General features: G+C 51.7%; 8 protein-coding genes across 8 annotated transcripts; 4 read left to right on the plus strand and 4 right to left on the minus strand.

The window, feature by feature from the left end:
- Positions 1–752: 752 nt before the first annotated feature.
- KVR01_007298 (uncharacterized protein) lies at positions 753–2935 on the plus strand (the record flags this gene model as incomplete). The annotated part of the gene is made up of 2 exons (XM_044782252.1): positions 753–1838; positions 1898–2935. The coding sequence occupies 2 exons, from the start codon at positions 753–755 to the stop codon at positions 2933–2935; spliced, it is 2124 nt and encodes a 707-aa protein (XP_044643551.1).
- Positions 2936–3090: 155 nt separating this feature from the next.
- On the minus strand, positions 3091–5195 carry KVR01_007645 (uncharacterized protein; the record flags this gene model as incomplete). Its single annotated transcript, XM_044789817.1, has 4 exons — positions 3091–3728; positions 3803–4419; positions 4481–4722; positions 4782–5195. The coding sequence occupies 4 exons, from the start codon at positions 5193–5195 to the stop codon at positions 3091–3093; spliced, it is 1911 nt and encodes a 636-aa protein (XP_044643898.1).
- A 470-nt stretch (positions 5196–5665) lies between these two features.
- KVR01_007195 (uncharacterized protein) lies at positions 5666–6559 on the plus strand (the record flags this gene model as incomplete). The annotated part of the gene is made up of 1 exon (XM_044788720.1): positions 5666–6559. One exon carries the CDS (start codon positions 5666–5668, stop codon positions 6557–6559), a length of 894 nt encoding a protein of 297 aa, XP_044643448.1.
- Positions 6560–6886: 327 nt separating this feature from the next.
- On the minus strand, positions 6887–8653 carry KVR01_007549 (uncharacterized protein; the record flags this gene model as incomplete). The annotated part of the gene is made up of 3 exons (XM_044785436.1): positions 6887–7201; positions 7261–8410; positions 8472–8653. The coding sequence occupies 3 exons, from the start codon at positions 8651–8653 to the stop codon at positions 6887–6889; spliced, it is 1647 nt and encodes a 548-aa protein (XP_044643802.1).
- A 557-nt stretch (positions 8654–9210) lies between these two features.
- KVR01_007532 (uncharacterized protein) lies at positions 9211–10364 on the plus strand (the record flags this gene model as incomplete). The annotated part of the gene is made up of 4 exons (XM_044789804.1): positions 9211–9586; positions 9652–9824; positions 9889–10123; positions 10186–10364. 4 exons carry the CDS (start codon positions 9211–9213, stop codon positions 10362–10364), a joined length of 963 nt encoding a protein of 320 aa, XP_044643785.1.
- A 313-nt stretch (positions 10365–10677) lies between these two features.
- On the minus strand, positions 10678–12792 carry KVR01_007478 (uncharacterized protein; the record flags this gene model as incomplete). Its single annotated transcript, XM_044789980.1, has 6 exons — positions 12448–12792; positions 12008–12379; positions 11689–11946; positions 11461–11623; positions 11067–11401; positions 10678–11007 (listed from the first exon to the last, which is right to left on the minus strand). The coding sequence occupies exons 1-6, from the start codon at positions 12649–12651 to the stop codon at positions 10678–10680; spliced, it is 1662 nt and encodes a 553-aa protein (XP_044643731.1). The 5' UTR covers positions 12652–12792.
- Positions 12793–13023: 231 nt separating this feature from the next.
- Positions 13024–14488, plus strand: KVR01_007235 (uncharacterized protein; the record flags this gene model as incomplete). Its single annotated transcript, XM_044781451.1, has 6 exons — positions 13024–13262; positions 13327–13397; positions 13461–13529; positions 13586–13760; positions 13825–14178; positions 14226–14488. The coding sequence occupies exons 1-6, from the start codon at positions 13130–13132 to the stop codon at positions 14486–14488; spliced, it is 1065 nt and encodes a 354-aa protein (XP_044643488.1). The 5' UTR covers positions 13024–13129.
- A 169-nt stretch (positions 14489–14657) lies between these two features.
- Positions 14658–15621, minus strand: KVR01_007208 (uncharacterized protein; the record flags this gene model as incomplete). Its single annotated transcript, XM_044789958.1, has 2 exons — positions 14658–14891; positions 14965–15621. 2 exons carry the CDS (start codon positions 15619–15621, stop codon positions 14658–14660), a joined length of 891 nt encoding a protein of 296 aa, XP_044643461.1.
- Between the last annotated feature and the right edge of the window lie 1064 nt (positions 15622–16685).

The raw sequence follows: 16685 nt of genomic DNA on the forward strand, positions 1-16685 counted from the left end.
TTAAATTAAAGTTTAATATTTTTAAATAAAAGAAAAATATAAAGTTTAATTATTAATTAAATTATTAATATTATTTAATTAATTAAACTTAATCTTTTTAACCTTTATTTAAAATTTTTATTTAATAATATTTTTATTTTTAATTATAATACTTTTTAAATTATTATTTAATATTAAATTTTTAATAACTTTTTAAAAGTATTTTAAAATTTATAACTTATAATTAATAGTAATTAGCTTTAATTTTTTAATTATTTAACTAACTTAATATTAATTAGTATAGTTTAATAAGATTTAATTTTTAATAACTTTAAATTAATAATATAAATAATTTTTAAAAGTAATAAAAAGAAAGAAAAAAGAAAAAGAAAAAGTAGAAATTTTAAAAAAATTATAAAGGGAGGATAGATATTTATATTCTTTAATAGTAGATTCTATTAGATAGTTATCTATTTTTTTACTACTTTTACCTTTTTAGGTATAATCTTAATAGCCCTAACCCTAACCTACTAGCTCTACTCCCCTCCCCCCCCCCTACCCCTATAGAGTGATTAGGGGTGACGGCAGGGGCGCGGGTGACGGGTCACCTACGCGCCAAGGCCTGAGATAAGTACCATTGTAACTTAGATTCCTGATTCAGAAGTCGGCTACTACTCTTCCATCTCTGCCGACGCTGCAAGACGAAGCCGTTGTCGTTGTCGTTGTGTACTGTATCTCGCCTGAAGGGCTCTCTACCGACAGGGCCCACGAAGATGTCCGAAGGTGAAGCCGAACCCACGTTTATCCATTTTGCCGACCAAGCAGCGAAGCGCAAGCGTGCAGAGGCCGTGTGCATACCGTGTCATTCCAAGAAGGTCAAGTGTGACGTGCAGAAGCGCAGCCAGGATGGCCACAGCAAGTGTTCCAACTGTGAGGCCAGCCAACGTGACTGCCCCCTGAGGACATCACAGCGTGGCAAGACAAGGCGTACGAGCACTCACGCTGGCAGTCTGACGAGTTCCAGCACTATCACGGTCCGTGACGCTGGTCAGGGTGCCTCAGGCTCCGCACTCCCAGGTCCTGGTATCGACAATGGCAGCGTAGACTTTGCTCCACACCCACAGCCCGAGGGAATCGACGATGCAGCCTTCGGAGCACCCTCGATGCCCGGCCCTTCAAGCAATGGGAATGCATGGGATGGCCCGCTGGCAGAGGCCAGTCGGAACATCGTCGTTGGTATGCCGTCTGCACAGTCCATTGGCACCGTCGCATCAAACCACAGCTATGGCGATGATGCATGTGTCGATGCTGGGTATTTGCATTCTGTCTACGGTCCCGAGAACCAGATGGATGCCGAGATGCAGGAGCTGCAGGCCTACTTATCGCCCGGCCGGGAAGATGCACACAGTCTCCCGCTCGACTTCTCGCTGCAGTCGGCATTCCTGGAGACGTACTGGGAATACTGCTACTGTTTCTGCCCGGTGTTGGACCCCAAGACCATCATGGGCGAGATGGCTCGCTCTCCCCTACTCACCAACGCCGTAGCCCTCGCCGCAAGCCACGTCCAGCCGCCTCTGCTGCCGCATCAAGGCCCGCACGAGTACTACGACCGTGCTCGTAGGCTGTTTTACGAAGACGCCGAGGCTGACAACCTGACCACGTTGAAGGCCCTTTGCTTGTTTTACTGGTGGGCCCCACGGCCGCCGTCTACCATCCACCGCCATACCTCGTGGTGGTGGCAGTCCGTGATAATCCGCCACGCGCAGCAAATGGGAATCCACCGGGAGCCGCCTCCTGACAGTCCTCTACGAGCAAAATTGGACCTTTCTGTGCGGCGCAGAATATGGTGGACGGCATTCGTAGGCACATGGCTAAATCTTTCTCTCCCCGTTACCAGTAGCTGACCCCCTGATCGCAGGCACGCGAGCGTTTGACGGCGCTGTGTCAGAGCAAGCCCTGTATCATCGACGAGGCAGACTGCACCATCGCCCCGCCCGACCTGTCCGACTTTCCAGATGACCCCAAGTCACAGAGCAAGGGCCTGGTCTTTATACACTGGGTCCGCCTCTGCGCCATCATAGGCCGCATGGCCAAGAGCTTCTGCCGGCCGGTCGACGTCGACCAGTCCGGCCTCTACTCTCAGTACCACGACCAGCTGTCCAGGTGGCTGACGGAGCTCCCCCCCGACTTGCAGCTCCGGCTCGGCGCGAACAGCCATGCCAAGTTCGACCGAGATGTCCACCAGCTGCACCTACCATATCTGACCGCAGTGACCATTCTCCATCTGCGACGGTCCGCCAACGTGCTCCCTCAGGCGTTACCCCCAGCCATCCTGGCAGCCTCATGTACGGCCCGGGTCCTGCGAGACGTGCTCGCAAGAGGCAACACCCGGTTTCTCATGGCCATCACGTGTTGGTACTGCGGGACAGCTTTCATCGCGTTGCTGCAGGGCTCCCGGATACCGCAGTTTGCCGAGGATTCCGAGGAGGGCATAGCAGTCCTGACCAGCATGGTCGAGCAGCTCCAGAAGATGTGGCCCTCTGCAAACGTCATCCGAAAAGGCTTCGATCGGATGAGGAATGAGAAGGGTGCGCCCCGGCCCGCGCAACCTCGACCACCAACCATACCTCCGGACAGCTCCGGGCTTGCTGTCGGTGGCGTCGTCCCCGGTGACCCGGCTGTGCCCCCACACGCTACAATGACTGCTCACCAGCAGGATAACAGCAACGGCCTGTCCCTGCTGCCATTTGTCACTGCCTCCACGAGCAAGATTGCGGAGTGCTTGCTCAATAACCAGATGTCTGGCAATGTCACCCGCGGCATGCCCAGTCCGAGGAACACATCCTTCTACGAAAATGCGATGCATGAGTTTCATGGCTTCCTGGATCCGTTGCTAATAATGGGAGCGGAAGGCGATTACCTGGATTTTTCCTCTCCAACTGTAGCCGCCAGATAATCTTGATTTGTACATGTACAAAGTTCATTGTCCAGTAAACGGGAAGGGGGCCTCTTTGGCGCAAAAGCCGTGGTGTCGGTTCATGATATTGGGTATATGAATATCTAAGTACTACCTAGTATGATATTGAACTTACTGCTCAGTGTAAATCCAAATTACTCCTTGTTGCTGGAAAATTTGAAACCGTCTGGAAACTTTGCGGGAAATGGTTTCGATGCGTCATCTCCCAACTTGTCCGCCACCTCCACGTACCACGACAAGTCGCTCTCCGGGTCCATCTCAAACTCAGTGAAGCCATTGCCCAGGAACCTCCACGGGTTGGAGGTTCGGTACTCGATCTCAAAGTCCTCCGCCCGGATCTCGCTCAGGAGGCGGTTGAAGAGGAACGCACTGCCGCCGAACAGCGCCGTCACCCTGCCGTCGACCCGGTTCCGCTTGTACCAGCTCTTGCACCCGCCGCTCCACACGAGCGTCTTGTGCACCTGGTCCGTGTACCGGCAGAACTCGGCCACCTTTTCCTTCTTGGGGTGGACGTACTTGATGTCCTCGGTGGCCATCTTGTAGATCCACTTGACAAAGTAGTCGCCCGTCCAGTTCAGGCTCTCGACGAGCGAGCCGTGGCCGCCGAGGCAGTTCGGCCCCATCATCATGAAGTAGTTGGGTACCTCGGGCACGGCCACCGAGATGTAGGACTCGGGGTCCTCTAGCCAGAGCTGAGAGAGGTCGACACCGTTTAGGCCCTTGACGGGGAAGCGCGGGCGGTGCGACACGTCGAAGCCGGTCGCGCACACGACTGCGCACTGGGTCAGTATGGAGGGGTGGCGGTGGCAATTCGCCGGGCAAACTGGGACAGAACGTGGCACTTACGGACGTCGCACTCAAATACTTCACCATCTGCGGTGTGGATCGCTGTCTCCGTGACCTTCGTGATGGGGCTGTCCGTAAGCGAGCAGTTTGGCTCGAGGAATGACTCCAGGTATCCCGGGCCCGGGGTGATACGGCGGCAACCCAGCTCCCACTTTGGGATCAGCTTCTCACAGAGCACCGGGTCATGCTTTAGCTTTTCCGCCATCTGCTCCGCCGCCAGCCTCATGCCCTCTTGGTTGTTCTTGCCCTTCATGAAGATCTGGAACGACTTGTTTGTCTTGGAGATGATCTGCTTGCGGTGCTTGAGGTGGTTTGCGGGGTCCTGAAAATAAGCGCGGTCCTGGTCCGTGTACCTCGGATTTGGGTCTGGGTCGTCCCGCCCGAGGTGCTTGGAAGGAGGAGCGCGGTAGTATACCCACGCCGGGCCGCGGATGAAGTTCCGGACTGTGGTGCCTGGGAGCTTGGTCATCTGGGGTACGATCTGGATGCCGGAGGAGCCGTTGCCGATCACGGCTATCCGCTTGTTGCTGTAGTCGTGGCTGTGGTCCCAGGCGGCGCTGTGGGTGATGTGGCCTTTGAAGTTCTCCAGGCCGGGAATCTTGGGCCATGATTCGTGTCTGAACACGGAGCGTCAGCAACAAGTCGACGGGATACGTGGGTAAACAAACCATCACTTACACAAGCACACCCTGGGCGGATATGAGGACGTCGCAGAACTCAACACGCTGCTCTCCTTCATGCTCAACAGTCACTTTCCACTCGCCCTTGTCTTGTTGCCACTCGGCACCAATGACCTTCGTGTTCAGCTGCAAATCACGATCCAGATTCCACTTCTTCACGGTCTGCTTCATATACGCAAGTATATCAGGCCCGCTAGCATAGAACCGCTCCCACTCCGGGTTCGGATCGAAAGGGAATGCCTATCGTCAAGTAATTAGCCGGGGGTGCAGGAAAAATTGACGAAAAAGCTCAGACATACGTAAATGTGTGCTGGTACATCGCACTGAACTCCAGGGTAGTGATTCGCCAGCCAAGTTCCGCCCACATCACTTCGCGATTCGAAGATTGTGTGCTGGACGATATCCCTCATGGCGGGAAACCGGTGCTGGAACTTGTGCGCCATGATGAGACCCGAGAAGCCGGCTCCAATAGTGAAGACCCGGATCTTGCGAGGTGTGTACGCATACTCTGAGCTCAGCTGGAACGGGTCATCTATGCTGATCTCGGCCGCTGCAGTCTTTGTGGCGTTTTCGACCTCCTTGGCCCTGTCGTCTGTCTTGGATAGCTCCTCGGGCAGCTCTGCTGGGGCCACTTCTGGTCCATCGTATGACTTCGCGATCAGCGGGTTCAATTGTGCCGGATCATGTGCACGGTCAACCTGCGCGGTGGCCATTTTGAATGTGTCCCAATGTGTGATACAATATGATCTAGCAAGTTGTGTTCTAGGGTGAAGGGGCCAGTGGAGGTGAGTATGGCTTGTGTGTTGCGACGTCTTGAAAAATTTCGCTGGTCATTAATCAGTCTGGGTCAGCATGATCATGAAGGACATGCATTAGTAGCCAACAAGGACCGTATCCTAGGTTTGCCGAGAGCGACATCAAGCTACGGCGATGCTAATTAAAGTTATGATCCATTTGCCGCATGTAGTCGCCATTCGGGGTACCTCCTAATCGGTCTCGAGGGCGGGCGGCAAAGCCCAAAGCGGAAAGCCATGAAGTCGTACGAGCAACAACAAGCCCCGCGAGATCGGACACTGTCCACGCTCGGATATTGCCGAATACCTACGTACCACAAAGACTTTGGCAGCTGCGCCGTGTATCATTTTCGGGCTCGATATTGAATGTCGGATTGCCAACATCGGCCATGTGCGACTTTTCAGAATACAGGGGCAGTAGCGACGAGTGGCTAGCCATCGAGCCCACTCTGCCAAAGAATGCTACGCCATCCTCCGTTGACGAAATTGTTAGTCTGCGAAATGCTGTCAACAGAGGCCGTGAGGAGGAGGCAGCCAAAGTTATGGGGAGTTTGGGCGATTCCATCGTGACGGACGACTTCAGTATTCCAACGCAGGACGGCCAGCAGATCAGGGCAAGGACATACAAAGCCCGTCACGTCTCCGAGGCATTACCGGTATATGTACATTTGCACGGGGGCGGTTTCCTTTTCGGATCACTATCATCAGAAGATGCAACCTGTGCACGGATTGCACTGGACGCTCAGGTGCTGGTGTTGAATGTCTGTTATCGCCATACCCCGGAACATACCTATCCCACGGCCTGGAACGATGTTGAAGATGCTTTCAAATGGCTCGAGGACAATGTGAGCGCCATTGGGGGGGATCCGCACCAGGTCGTCCTCGGCGGCATATCTGCCGGTGCGTGGCTGACGGCCTCACACTTGTTGAATACCACCCAGCCTATCACCCTAAACATCAGAGGACAGGTGCTCATGATACCTTCACTTGTATATTATGAGTGCTATGCTCCACAGAAGGCGCAGCTTCTATCTCCAGAGGTCTCATCATATGTCCAGAATAAGGACGCGCCGATCCTCCCGGCCGACAGAATGATTTTATTCTCAGATCTTCTAAAAGTGGCGAACCCAAAGGAAGACGACCTGCGCCTGAACCCAGGAAATGCGTCCAGTAGTCAAGTCCAGCACCTTCCTCCAACGGTGTTTGGAGTTGCTGGCATGGACATGCTGAGAGATGAGGCTCTGCTATACGCAAAGCTGCTCCACGAAGCTGGGTACGTGTGACCAAGATTGGAGACCCCCGCGGACGGTGGCTTGAAGACTAACGAGACTGCAAAACAGAGTGCCCACCAAGGTCAGCGTCTTCAAGGGCATGCCGCATGGCTTCAGGCGCTTCGGCAAGAAATTGACAGAGTGTGATCGGTGGGATAAAGTCGTCGTCAACGGCATTCGATGGGCCCTGTCTTCGCCGCCGGTACCATCTGAATTTATAATAGAGTCATGACTAGTTAGCAGCGATCACCCTGAATGTATATGATACGACGCATTTCGCCCGACTACTTGGATGGTTTTATTTGGTATGGAGTAAAATAGAATAAACATTCCCCCCGTCTACTTGGTGACAAAATCAGAGTAACCCCTCTCCTTCACCTCATTGCACCGCTTGCGATAACCCGGAGCTGGTCCGTTGTACCGCGTCATCGATCGCTTCTGCTTGTGCGCCAGGTTCTTGTTGACGCCAGTCATCCAGGAGTCGACCTCATTGGCGAGCAGACCTTGCCCGCAATCGTGAACGTGTTGGGTCCAATCATCCATACCCTTCTGAGTCGCTTCGATGACGGAGATGTTGTTGTCTCGTGCCCACCTGATCAGCCCGGAAACCCACTCGACTGCAAACTCGATGCTCCTGGGAATGTTGCCAAACATCTGCGATAGTCAGCCTCCTATAATTCTGCCTGAAACGCCACCCAAAGGTAAGTACTTACTTGATGCGGCCCCATAATCATGAACATATTGGGAAAGTCTTTGACGGTGAGACCAAGGAATGTGCGTATGCCGTCCTCCCACACCTCCTTTAGTCGTCTGTCGTTCCGGCCCCGTATGTCAACTGCGTTGAACGAGCCGGTCACGGCATCGAACCCAGTGGCGTATATGAGCACGTCCAGCTCATGCTCTTCCGCCGTGGTCTTGACGCCCTTCTCCGTGATGCGTTCTATGGGGGTCTCTTGGAGATCGACCAGATGGACATTGTCTTGGTTGAACACCTCATAATATCCGCTTTCCAAAGGCACCCGCCGTGTGCCAAAGCCATGATTCTTCGGTATCAGCTTCTCTGCGACTGCAGGGTCGTTGACCCTCGCCCTTATCTTGGCGGCATTGAAATCGCTGAACAGCTTGTTGGCCTCGCGGTCGGTGAAGATGTCTCCCGAGACACTCAGGACTTTGGCAAAGCCTGGCTTCTCGTACAGTACTTCCCACGTCTTGATCCGTTCTTCTAGCGGCATTGAGTTGACCTTGCTCGGGTCGCCGACGTGGATAAAGCAAGCGTATGAGTCCGCGCACTTGCGGAATATTTCGGGGTACTCTTTCCGAATTGCCTTCATTTCCTCTTTCGAGATTTTTGAATTCCTCAGGGGTGCAGTCCAGTTTGGTGTCCGCTGGAAGACCTTGAGTGATCCCACCTCGCCGGCGATGGCCTGGACGGTCTGTATCGCAGTTGCGCCAGTGCCAATGATACCGACCCGCTTGCCCCGCAGAGCCGATGCATCACTGGGCCATCTGGCCGTGTGCCATGCCTGGCCCTTGTAGTCCTTAACGCCCGCGATATTTGGCAGGGTCGGCTCGTTTAGTATGCCCATGCAAGTGATGAGCCATCGACACGAGTAGGTCTTTCCCGCCGCGTCGGTGAGCAGCCATGAGTTGCTGTCTTCTTGGAATTTCGCCTGCTTGATGGAGGTGTTGAATTGAATATCGCGACGTAGATCAAACTTGTCTGTCAGGTAGTTGATATACTTTAACGTCTCGGTTTGAGGGGCGAAGTGTTCTGTCCAGTCCCACTCGTCCAAGACCTCCTGGGAGAACGAGAAAATGTACGAATAGCTCTCCGAGTCGAAGCGTGCCCCAGGGTAGCGGTTCCTGTGATGTTGTTAGGCGCCGGATCGACCCCATCAGCGCGTTTGTAGGGGGTAAATCTTACCAGAACCATGTGCCACCTTCTGCTGACCCGGCCTCGAGCACTTTGACTTTGTAACCAAGCTCTCGCATGCGATATAATGAGAATATGCCACTGAGACCGGCACCCACGATCAGCGCATCGTATTCTATAGTCTCCATTCCTGATACTGCGCTGTCGGCTGGTGATGACCCGTTTTGTGCCATTGTGAAGCCAGATGTTGATGGCGATGTTCTATTGAAAGTTGACGTTGATGCAATGAGGTACTTACTGCCCCCTATCCTAGGCACTAATTATGTTTGTCCAGCAGTGCGTAAGGGGTCATGCCTGCCGCCTTCCAAGGTTTACGCGAAATGGTTATACTTCTCCTCACATCCGGTAGTCGATAGGGGTTTGAGAGAACGGTAGGACTAGTCTGTATTGCCGGACTCCAAGGTCATGGTGCCGAATCCCGACACGAGTCGGAGTGTGGCGCTCGTTATTGCCGAACCGAGGGATTGCGTTACAGCGCCAAGCGGCGGAGGGGGCAATGGTCAACGCCGACAGCCGGCCGCTGGAGGTGGTTGGTCGACTTACAGTGAAGTAGGTAATACATCCCATGGGATACCATTACTTGCTGTGTTCAGGTTGCCGAACGAGTATTTTCAAGTTGCTGAAGCATTCCAGGGATTTCCAGATTTTCCTAGTAGGTCAGCAATAGTCAGGGAAGTGCACTTAATCATTCGCTTCCATTGAAACACACGAGAACGCAACTACCTCAACTATGCCTCTGCCACGCTATGAGTACACCGGTCCTGTGGACCACACCGTCAAACCGGATCTTAGCAAGGTCACAGGCAAGTCGGTAATCATCACAGGTGGCGCCAATGGCATCGGCGAAGCCTGTGTTCGACACTTTGTCGCAGCTGGAGCTTTCGTAACTTTCGCAGATCTCAGCGATCGTGGGCCTGTCGTCGAGAAGGAACTGAACGCACAAGGCGAGACTTGTGCGTTCGTCAAATGCGACATCAGGTCGTGGGAGGACCAGAAGAATATGTTTGAGACGGCAAAGTCGCGAAGTCCCAGTCACAGCGTCGACGTTGTCATAGCCAACGCTGGCATCAGTCGTAGTTCTGGAGACAGCCTTTGGAATTTGGACGGTGAGTTTCTTCAAATTTCCCGGCCACTGCGCAAAAGCTGATGCTTGACATGGTCGGTGTTATAGACCCCAATGGCGAGCCGACAAAGCCAGATCTCAACATTGTCAACGTCAACTTGAACGGTACTTTGTACACTTGGAAGCTTGCGGTGCACTACTTCAGAAAGCAAGCGGAGAGTGATGAACGAGATCGGTGCTTCATCATGACGGGCAGCATGGTAGCATGGATTGACTCGCCAGTATGTTCAAAATCAACCAAAAGCTTGTACTATTCATTGGTGGCACCGGCTTACAACGGCATAGGGCAATTGGGAATATACAGCGACCAAATACGCCCTGCGAGGATTCATGCGAACAGCCCGCCGGTCCAGCTTTGAGCAAGGCATCCGCATCAACTACGTTGCACCATGCTGGATCAAGAGTGCGATCCGCTCTGCCGAGTATGAGAAGTGGCTGATTGACCGAGGAGTCGAATTTGGAGAGCAGGCAGACTGCGCTGGCTGCATGATGCGGATTGCTACGGACAAGACTATCAACGGTATGAGAGGCTTTGCAAAGTGAAAAGTGTCCTTAGATCATATCCAGCTGACACCAGTACAGGACGGTCTTTCATGATCACCCCACGATCGATTGCCGCGGAAGGTTTTATTGACGCGGATCGCGAGGATTACGCTCCCGAAGGACCAGATGAATACCTTGCGAAACTGCAAGCCTCACAGCTGGTTGTCATTGAGGACAAATGGCTCGACGGCTATCCGACGAGGGTTCAAAAGAATTAGTGAGGCATAGGTACTTATATAGCTCTTATAATGCAATAACAGCCTGCCGATCGAAAGTGCGTTGGTCAGTCGTTGCCAAAGCTATTGAAGTCGCTTCAGGAATCAGCTACAACTTTTCATTGCACAGGCCCAAACCCACGAAAGGACGGTGCAAGCAATTTTGACAAGTCTACAGCTACCTTTTCAAAACTGGAGCTTAATTTTCAGCGTTCTTGAAGAGAATATAAATCCTCGTTTGCTAATTAGCGATGCTGGTGCTCCTACTATAAATATTGCACATATATCGGCACCTGCTGATCCCACGTCTTTCATCTCACAACTTTGCTTTAGGTGTAAGCTTTCCCTTCTCTCGCTCTCTTAGCTCTCGTCGCAGAATCTTGCCGCTGGGGCTCTTCGGGATGACATCCACAAACTCAATACCCCCTCTCAAAGCCTTGTAGGGAGCTTTATGGTCGGTGACCCATGCCTTCAGGGCGGCCGACACGCTACCCTCCGCTTCCGACATGGCAGTCGGCGATCGGACAACAAATGCTTTCGGTACCTCTCCAGCCTTGGGATCAGGGATCTGAATGACGGCGCAATCTGCAACCAACGGGTGTGCGAGCAGATGTGCTTCAAGCTCGGCTGGTGCAACCTGGTGACCCTGGTAAACAGTGAGCGTTGCGGCCTTCCCCAAAAGGTTCTACTGGGAGTGAGCCTTACCATCACCTTGATCATCTCCTTGATCCGGTCTACGATGACGAGTTGCTCATTACCAGATGGAACCTTTGTCATCAACCCGATATCTCCGGTTCTTATCCAGCGGCCGTCCGCACCACTGATGAAAGTCTCCGAGTTCGCCTTGTCGTTGCGAAGATAGCCCAGGACGACCGACGGGCTGCGGACATAGATCTCACCCGGCTGGTCGTGAGTTGTGATCTCTTTGCCGTCCTCGCCCAAGAGCTTAATGGCCATGTCTGGCAGGAGTGACCCCGACGCCCTTGGGACGATATCGTGCTCGCTGGGGACGGTAACACATACACTCGTCTCGGTCATGCCTGAGAAATTGTCAGCTTTCCCCAGGAACATAATCAGGCTGCCTTCGAATATTCCTGACCATAAGCCTGAGCGATAGTCCACTTCGGGTACACATTTTTGATTTCATTAATAGTCTCCTCTCCCAACGGCGCTGCACCGCTGAAGAGGAATCGTACGCTGTTTAAATCGTATTTTGCACAAATATCCCTTGAGCGTAGGATCTGGAGCAGGATTGGTGGTACCTAGGGTACAGTGAGTATAGATGCGAAGAGGCCGAGAAGAGCAGACAAGTCAGCCATTTACTTACCACTAGTATCTGCTGAACTTTGAATCTCTGTATTGCACCAAGAAAGCTCTCGAGCTCATACTTTGGCAGGATAATGAAGCCGTCGCCGCGCCATACGGCGACGTGAGCAGCGACGACCAGTGCGTAGATGTGACTCATGGGCAGGGGAGCAAGAAGTACTTGGGACTCGACACGCTTCTCCTGACGACCCCGGGACTCATATGCGTACATCTGCAGAATGTTTGCGATCACATTGCGATGCGAGATCATTACTGCTTTCTTCGACAAGGTTAGTTAGTGCTCCTTGTTGCGCGTTGCGTGTACAGTAGAATGTGCTTACCGGGTTCCCAGACGTGCCGCTTGAATAACAGAGAAAAGCCGGTTGCTCCGCGCCTTGACCTTTACCAAAGACAAGTGGCGGTACTGGTGTCAGTGATGAGCCTTTGCTGATCATGTCCTCCAGCGTCCACAGGTCGTTGCCCTGAGGGACCGCTTCGCCGGTAACTGGCAGCAGGTAGATATGTCGCCGCTGAAGGCCTGCTATCTCAGCAGCCGCGACAGCGGTGGTGATGAGGGAAGGGCATGTGAAGAGCGCCTTTGAGCCAGACGATGTGAGTTGATGGGCTAGCTCTGCGGGCGTGTATACGGCGTTGGCAGGCGTTACGATTCCAGAGAGGCGGTGGACAGCATACGCCGCTGTCATGTAGTCGATCTGTGCTATAAAGTTAGCTTCCCCCTCGGGACGCAAAAAAGTGACAGATTCATGGCGACATGACTTACGGTGTTGAGTGAGAAGATACAAGCAACCTTGTCCCATGGTGTCTGAGCGTCTGGGGCCCAGCCATGTTGGTTTGCAAGTGTTCGGGAAAGTCTCTCGGATCTGTCAAAGAACTCTTGGTGGGTGTAAGTCGCACCCGTGACTCCGCAGGTAAACGGATGGTGGCTCTTAGTAATTGGCACCGGGCGGATCGATTCATCTTGCATGAATTGATGGATGGGCACCGAATCCGGTGGGTCTACATCATAATGTCAAAATTGTTGTGTGAAGAAAGGGCAGACTTGAAAATACAGACCAAATGGCAGCGATGGGACCCATCTCGGCGGAAAGAATACCATTGTAATCTCTTTCGATTTTTCGGGGGGGAGAGGGGCTTTTGCTACAGTAACTCTTGATATTTTTCAGGGACCAAATGTTTGTACGACGTCGGGAGACAACTTTGTTTGGTCTAGCCTCTGGATACTTGACGTCGGCAACCCCAAAAGCGGAAGTCCCGAGTTTCATCGCGGACCGCCGTGCATCTCCGAGTCAGGCTTGGCTGGCCGTAGCAACATTGAAGCCCGCAAAGAGGGGTTGTCCTCAGTGCTGGGTTGAGATCCGTGGACTGCCAACCACTAGCCCTTTCAAATTTGTGAACGGTTTCCGTAATACAGTTTGCCACCTGTTCCATCCAAGTCAGCAGAAATGAGCAGCACAATACCAGATTCCATGTACGCGTGGCGGAAACACAGAGGCAATCCGGAGCCGGTTTGGGAGCAAGTGGCGGTACCTAAGCCGTCTGCTAACGAAGTGCTGGTGAAGCTTATAGCGTCTGGAGGTGCGATCTACCATGTGCCAGTCATAGGCTATGTCCATTTTGAGTAGTATTGACAGATCCGCAGTGTGCCGTAGTGATCTCTCACTCCTCCAAATTGAAAAACAAGCCGGCTGGTTTAGAGAAAAGTACATCCTGGTAAGACCACGAGTGCGAGTGAAGATGGACGCCGTCATGTTTATGTTCCAACTCCATATATAGGGCCATGAAGGATGTGGCGAGATCGTCAAGTTCGGCGAGAGCGCTGCGGGAATGACTTCCCTGAAGCTGGTAAGCTCCGAGGTACCATCACCACGTCGTGACTCCCTGCCTAACGACTATCACAGGGAGACATCGTCGCACTGCACGCCGTGCCAGGCTGCCAAGAGGAAGATTGTCCAGAATGCAGCAGAGACTTGTCGCAGTGCTGTGAGCGAGGTCACCACTCGGGCATCGGGCAAGACGGGTTCTATGCACCCTATGCCGTCGTGGATGTTCGGGGTGCCGTGCTTGTTCCGCAAGGTACGAGTTGTCCTAATTCTCCTCCTTTTAACTGGGCTGCGAGGTAAAATTGACAGATGAAAAGGCGTATCACCTGCTCAAGCCGCTGTTGCCACGGACGCTATCAACACAGCTTACCATGGCATCGTCCGCCGCGCAGAAGTCAAACCACACGAGACGGTGTTTCTATTCGGCCTGGGAGGTCTAGGTATGAACGCACTGCAGGTCGTCCGCCACATTGGTGCCAGGGTGATCGTGTTAGATACTCGGCAGTCCTGTCTAGACACAGCCAAGTCTTTAGGAGTGCCAGCCGATGACATCGTGCCCCTAAGCATGGGAGCAGAAGAATTTCTGAGGAACAAGGGGCCAGAGACTAGGATCGACACTGTGCTGGAATTTGTCGGCAAGCACGAGACTTTTGAGGCTGCACAGCAGATAGGTGAGTTATCCCCTAGTCGGACATTGGCGTTTGCTGACGGATTTTAGTCCGGCGAGGCGGCAAGATCCTGTGCGTTGGAACCCTTGACGCAGACAACACCATTCACATGAAGATCGGGACAAGAAAACGACTGAGCTTTATCTTTACATATGGTGGGCAGGCAGGGGACCTGAAAGAGGTTCTCGATCTCGTAGCCGCTGGAGCGATAAAGCCTCAGGTAGAGGAGAGGTCGTTGGACAGTCTTCCGGAGGCCCTCAAAGGTCTAGCGGCCGGTGAGGTCGACGGAAGGGTAGCTTTAATGCACAAATGAGCCGGCTCACGTTGCCCAGCCAGTATATTTGGCTCTGTGTCTGACAAATTCCAACTCTTTGCGGTCGTGGGTCACTTACGGTATCCTCTTGCAGTCATATTCATTCAAGCGGACAATTTGCGTCCTGTGCAACCATGCGCTGATGAAAGTAAAATAATTAAAAATGTGCTTATCCGTTCACACTCGCAGCCTTCGTCATTCCAATGCCAACCGCGGCCGTAGTACCGGCGTCCACCGGCAAGACGGCACCCGTGATCCACCGCGAGTGGTTGCTGGCTAGAAACACGACCGCGGCCGCAGCATCCCAGGCATTGCCTTCCGTCCCGAGAAGGCTCCTTGCCTTGCGCGCAGCTCTCGCCTCCTCGGACATGCCCTTTGAAGACATCATTGGCGTGTATAGCATCTGTGCACCGCAACGTCAGCGAATCCCTCATTTCCACCATGCAATGCAGTGATATATGATAGAGATGACATACACCCGGACAGACGCAGTTCACCCGGATGCCAGACTCGGCATGGTGCGCAGCCATCGCCCTTGTCATGTTGACAACGGCTCCCTTGCTGGTCGGGTAGAGAAGATGCGGCGTGCCGCCCTTGAGACCTGCCACGCTCCCCATGTTGATGATGGAGCCCTTTACCTCGCCCTCGTTCTTGGCCATCGCGGGAACAGCATGCTTCGCCATGGCGACCATGCTGCTGACGTTGGTCTCCAGTCCTTTGGCCCATTGCTCCAGGTCCACGTCGACAGCTGTGCCCGGTGCCCCAGCAATGCCGACGTTATTGACCAGGATGTCCAGCCGTCCAAACTTGTCTAGGGCCAGTTGGACAGCAGCTTTGCAGTCGTCGGATGAGGTGACGTCTCCCTGCGTAGGCACCGCCTCGCCGCGGCCGGGCTTCGAGTTTGCGATTTCGGCGGTCTTGTTGGCCCACGATAGATCTCGGTCCAGGCAAATCACGTTGCAGCCTTCATCGGCCAGCATGATTGATATCGCTCGGCCGTTGCCAACCCCATCACCGACGCATCCTGCTCCGGTGACAAGTGCCACCTTGTTGCGTAGACCGCGTCCTGGTGGCTCCAGTGGTATCTCTGTCATTATTTCGTACTGTTGATCCTCGTTGAAGGAATAATTCATTGGTTGCTGCGCACCATTCGAGTTGTTGTGGCATCTTTTTATCCGGTCACCGCTTGGTGGTTAACCCGATTAGGAACTGCCGGAGCCGAAGACCCCTCCACGAGATTCTTCGTGGATGGGCTGCGGATGCTGCGACGGATATCTCGCGTTTTTGTACCATTGTGGGTTGTAGGCACGACTAGAGTCCAGCCCATCTTTGCAGGAACTGGGATCTTCGGTGGTAGAGCTGAAAGCCCAGCGTGCCCAGTGGCCCACATGATCGCCAGGAGTGACTGTCAGTGAGGCGATGAGAAATTCAAAACACCGCCGCTCATCCAATCTGACTCGGAACCATGGAATGAGAATAAGGGTCTTAACAGAGCATGTCTAGCTCAGCAGAATACTGATATTCATATGACCTATTTATATAGTCCATATATTCCGTTACATTCAAAATTAACATTTTAATACATTAAAGTTAATCCTTGGGATCCTTGTAAGACCACTGTTATTTCCCTAAACTATTATTTCTTTAAACACTATCTACTGGTCAACAGAGTATCTACAAGTCATTATTAAAAACTCTTAGTCTAGCTATAATACTTTTAAAGATAATATATATAGCTACCTAGTTTAAATAGTTTCGTTTTTAATCCCTATATATATAAAATTTATATAGCGCCTTTATATAATAGTAAATATTTAAAACTTAATATTTAAAGAAATATAATATTAATAATAGTAGAAAGAGAATATAGTATATAAGTATATAATTAAGGCTTATATTATATAAATAAAACTAAAAAATATTACTTCTAATAATATTATATTAGAATTATTAATATAAATAGTCTAAGAGTTAATTTATTATAATAAATTAATTAAGTAGTTATATAATAAAATTAAAATAGTTTTAAAATAACTCTTATAAAAGAAGAATTCTATAATATAAAATCTAATAAGTTATTTCTTCCCTATTAATATATTTAATAACTACTTAAATCTACCTTTATTAAATAAACTAAATATACTATAATCCCTATCTTAAATATATAGTTAATAGAATAATAATATTATAATAATAA

The sequence above is a fragment of the Diaporthe batatas genome (genome assembly GCF_019321695.1).
Source record: "Diaporthe batatas strain CRI 302-4 chromosome Unknown Contig00008, whole genome shotgun sequence".
In the NCBI taxonomy this organism is placed as follows: domain Eukaryota; kingdom Fungi; phylum Ascomycota; class Sordariomycetes; order Diaporthales; family Diaporthaceae; genus Diaporthe; species Diaporthe batatas.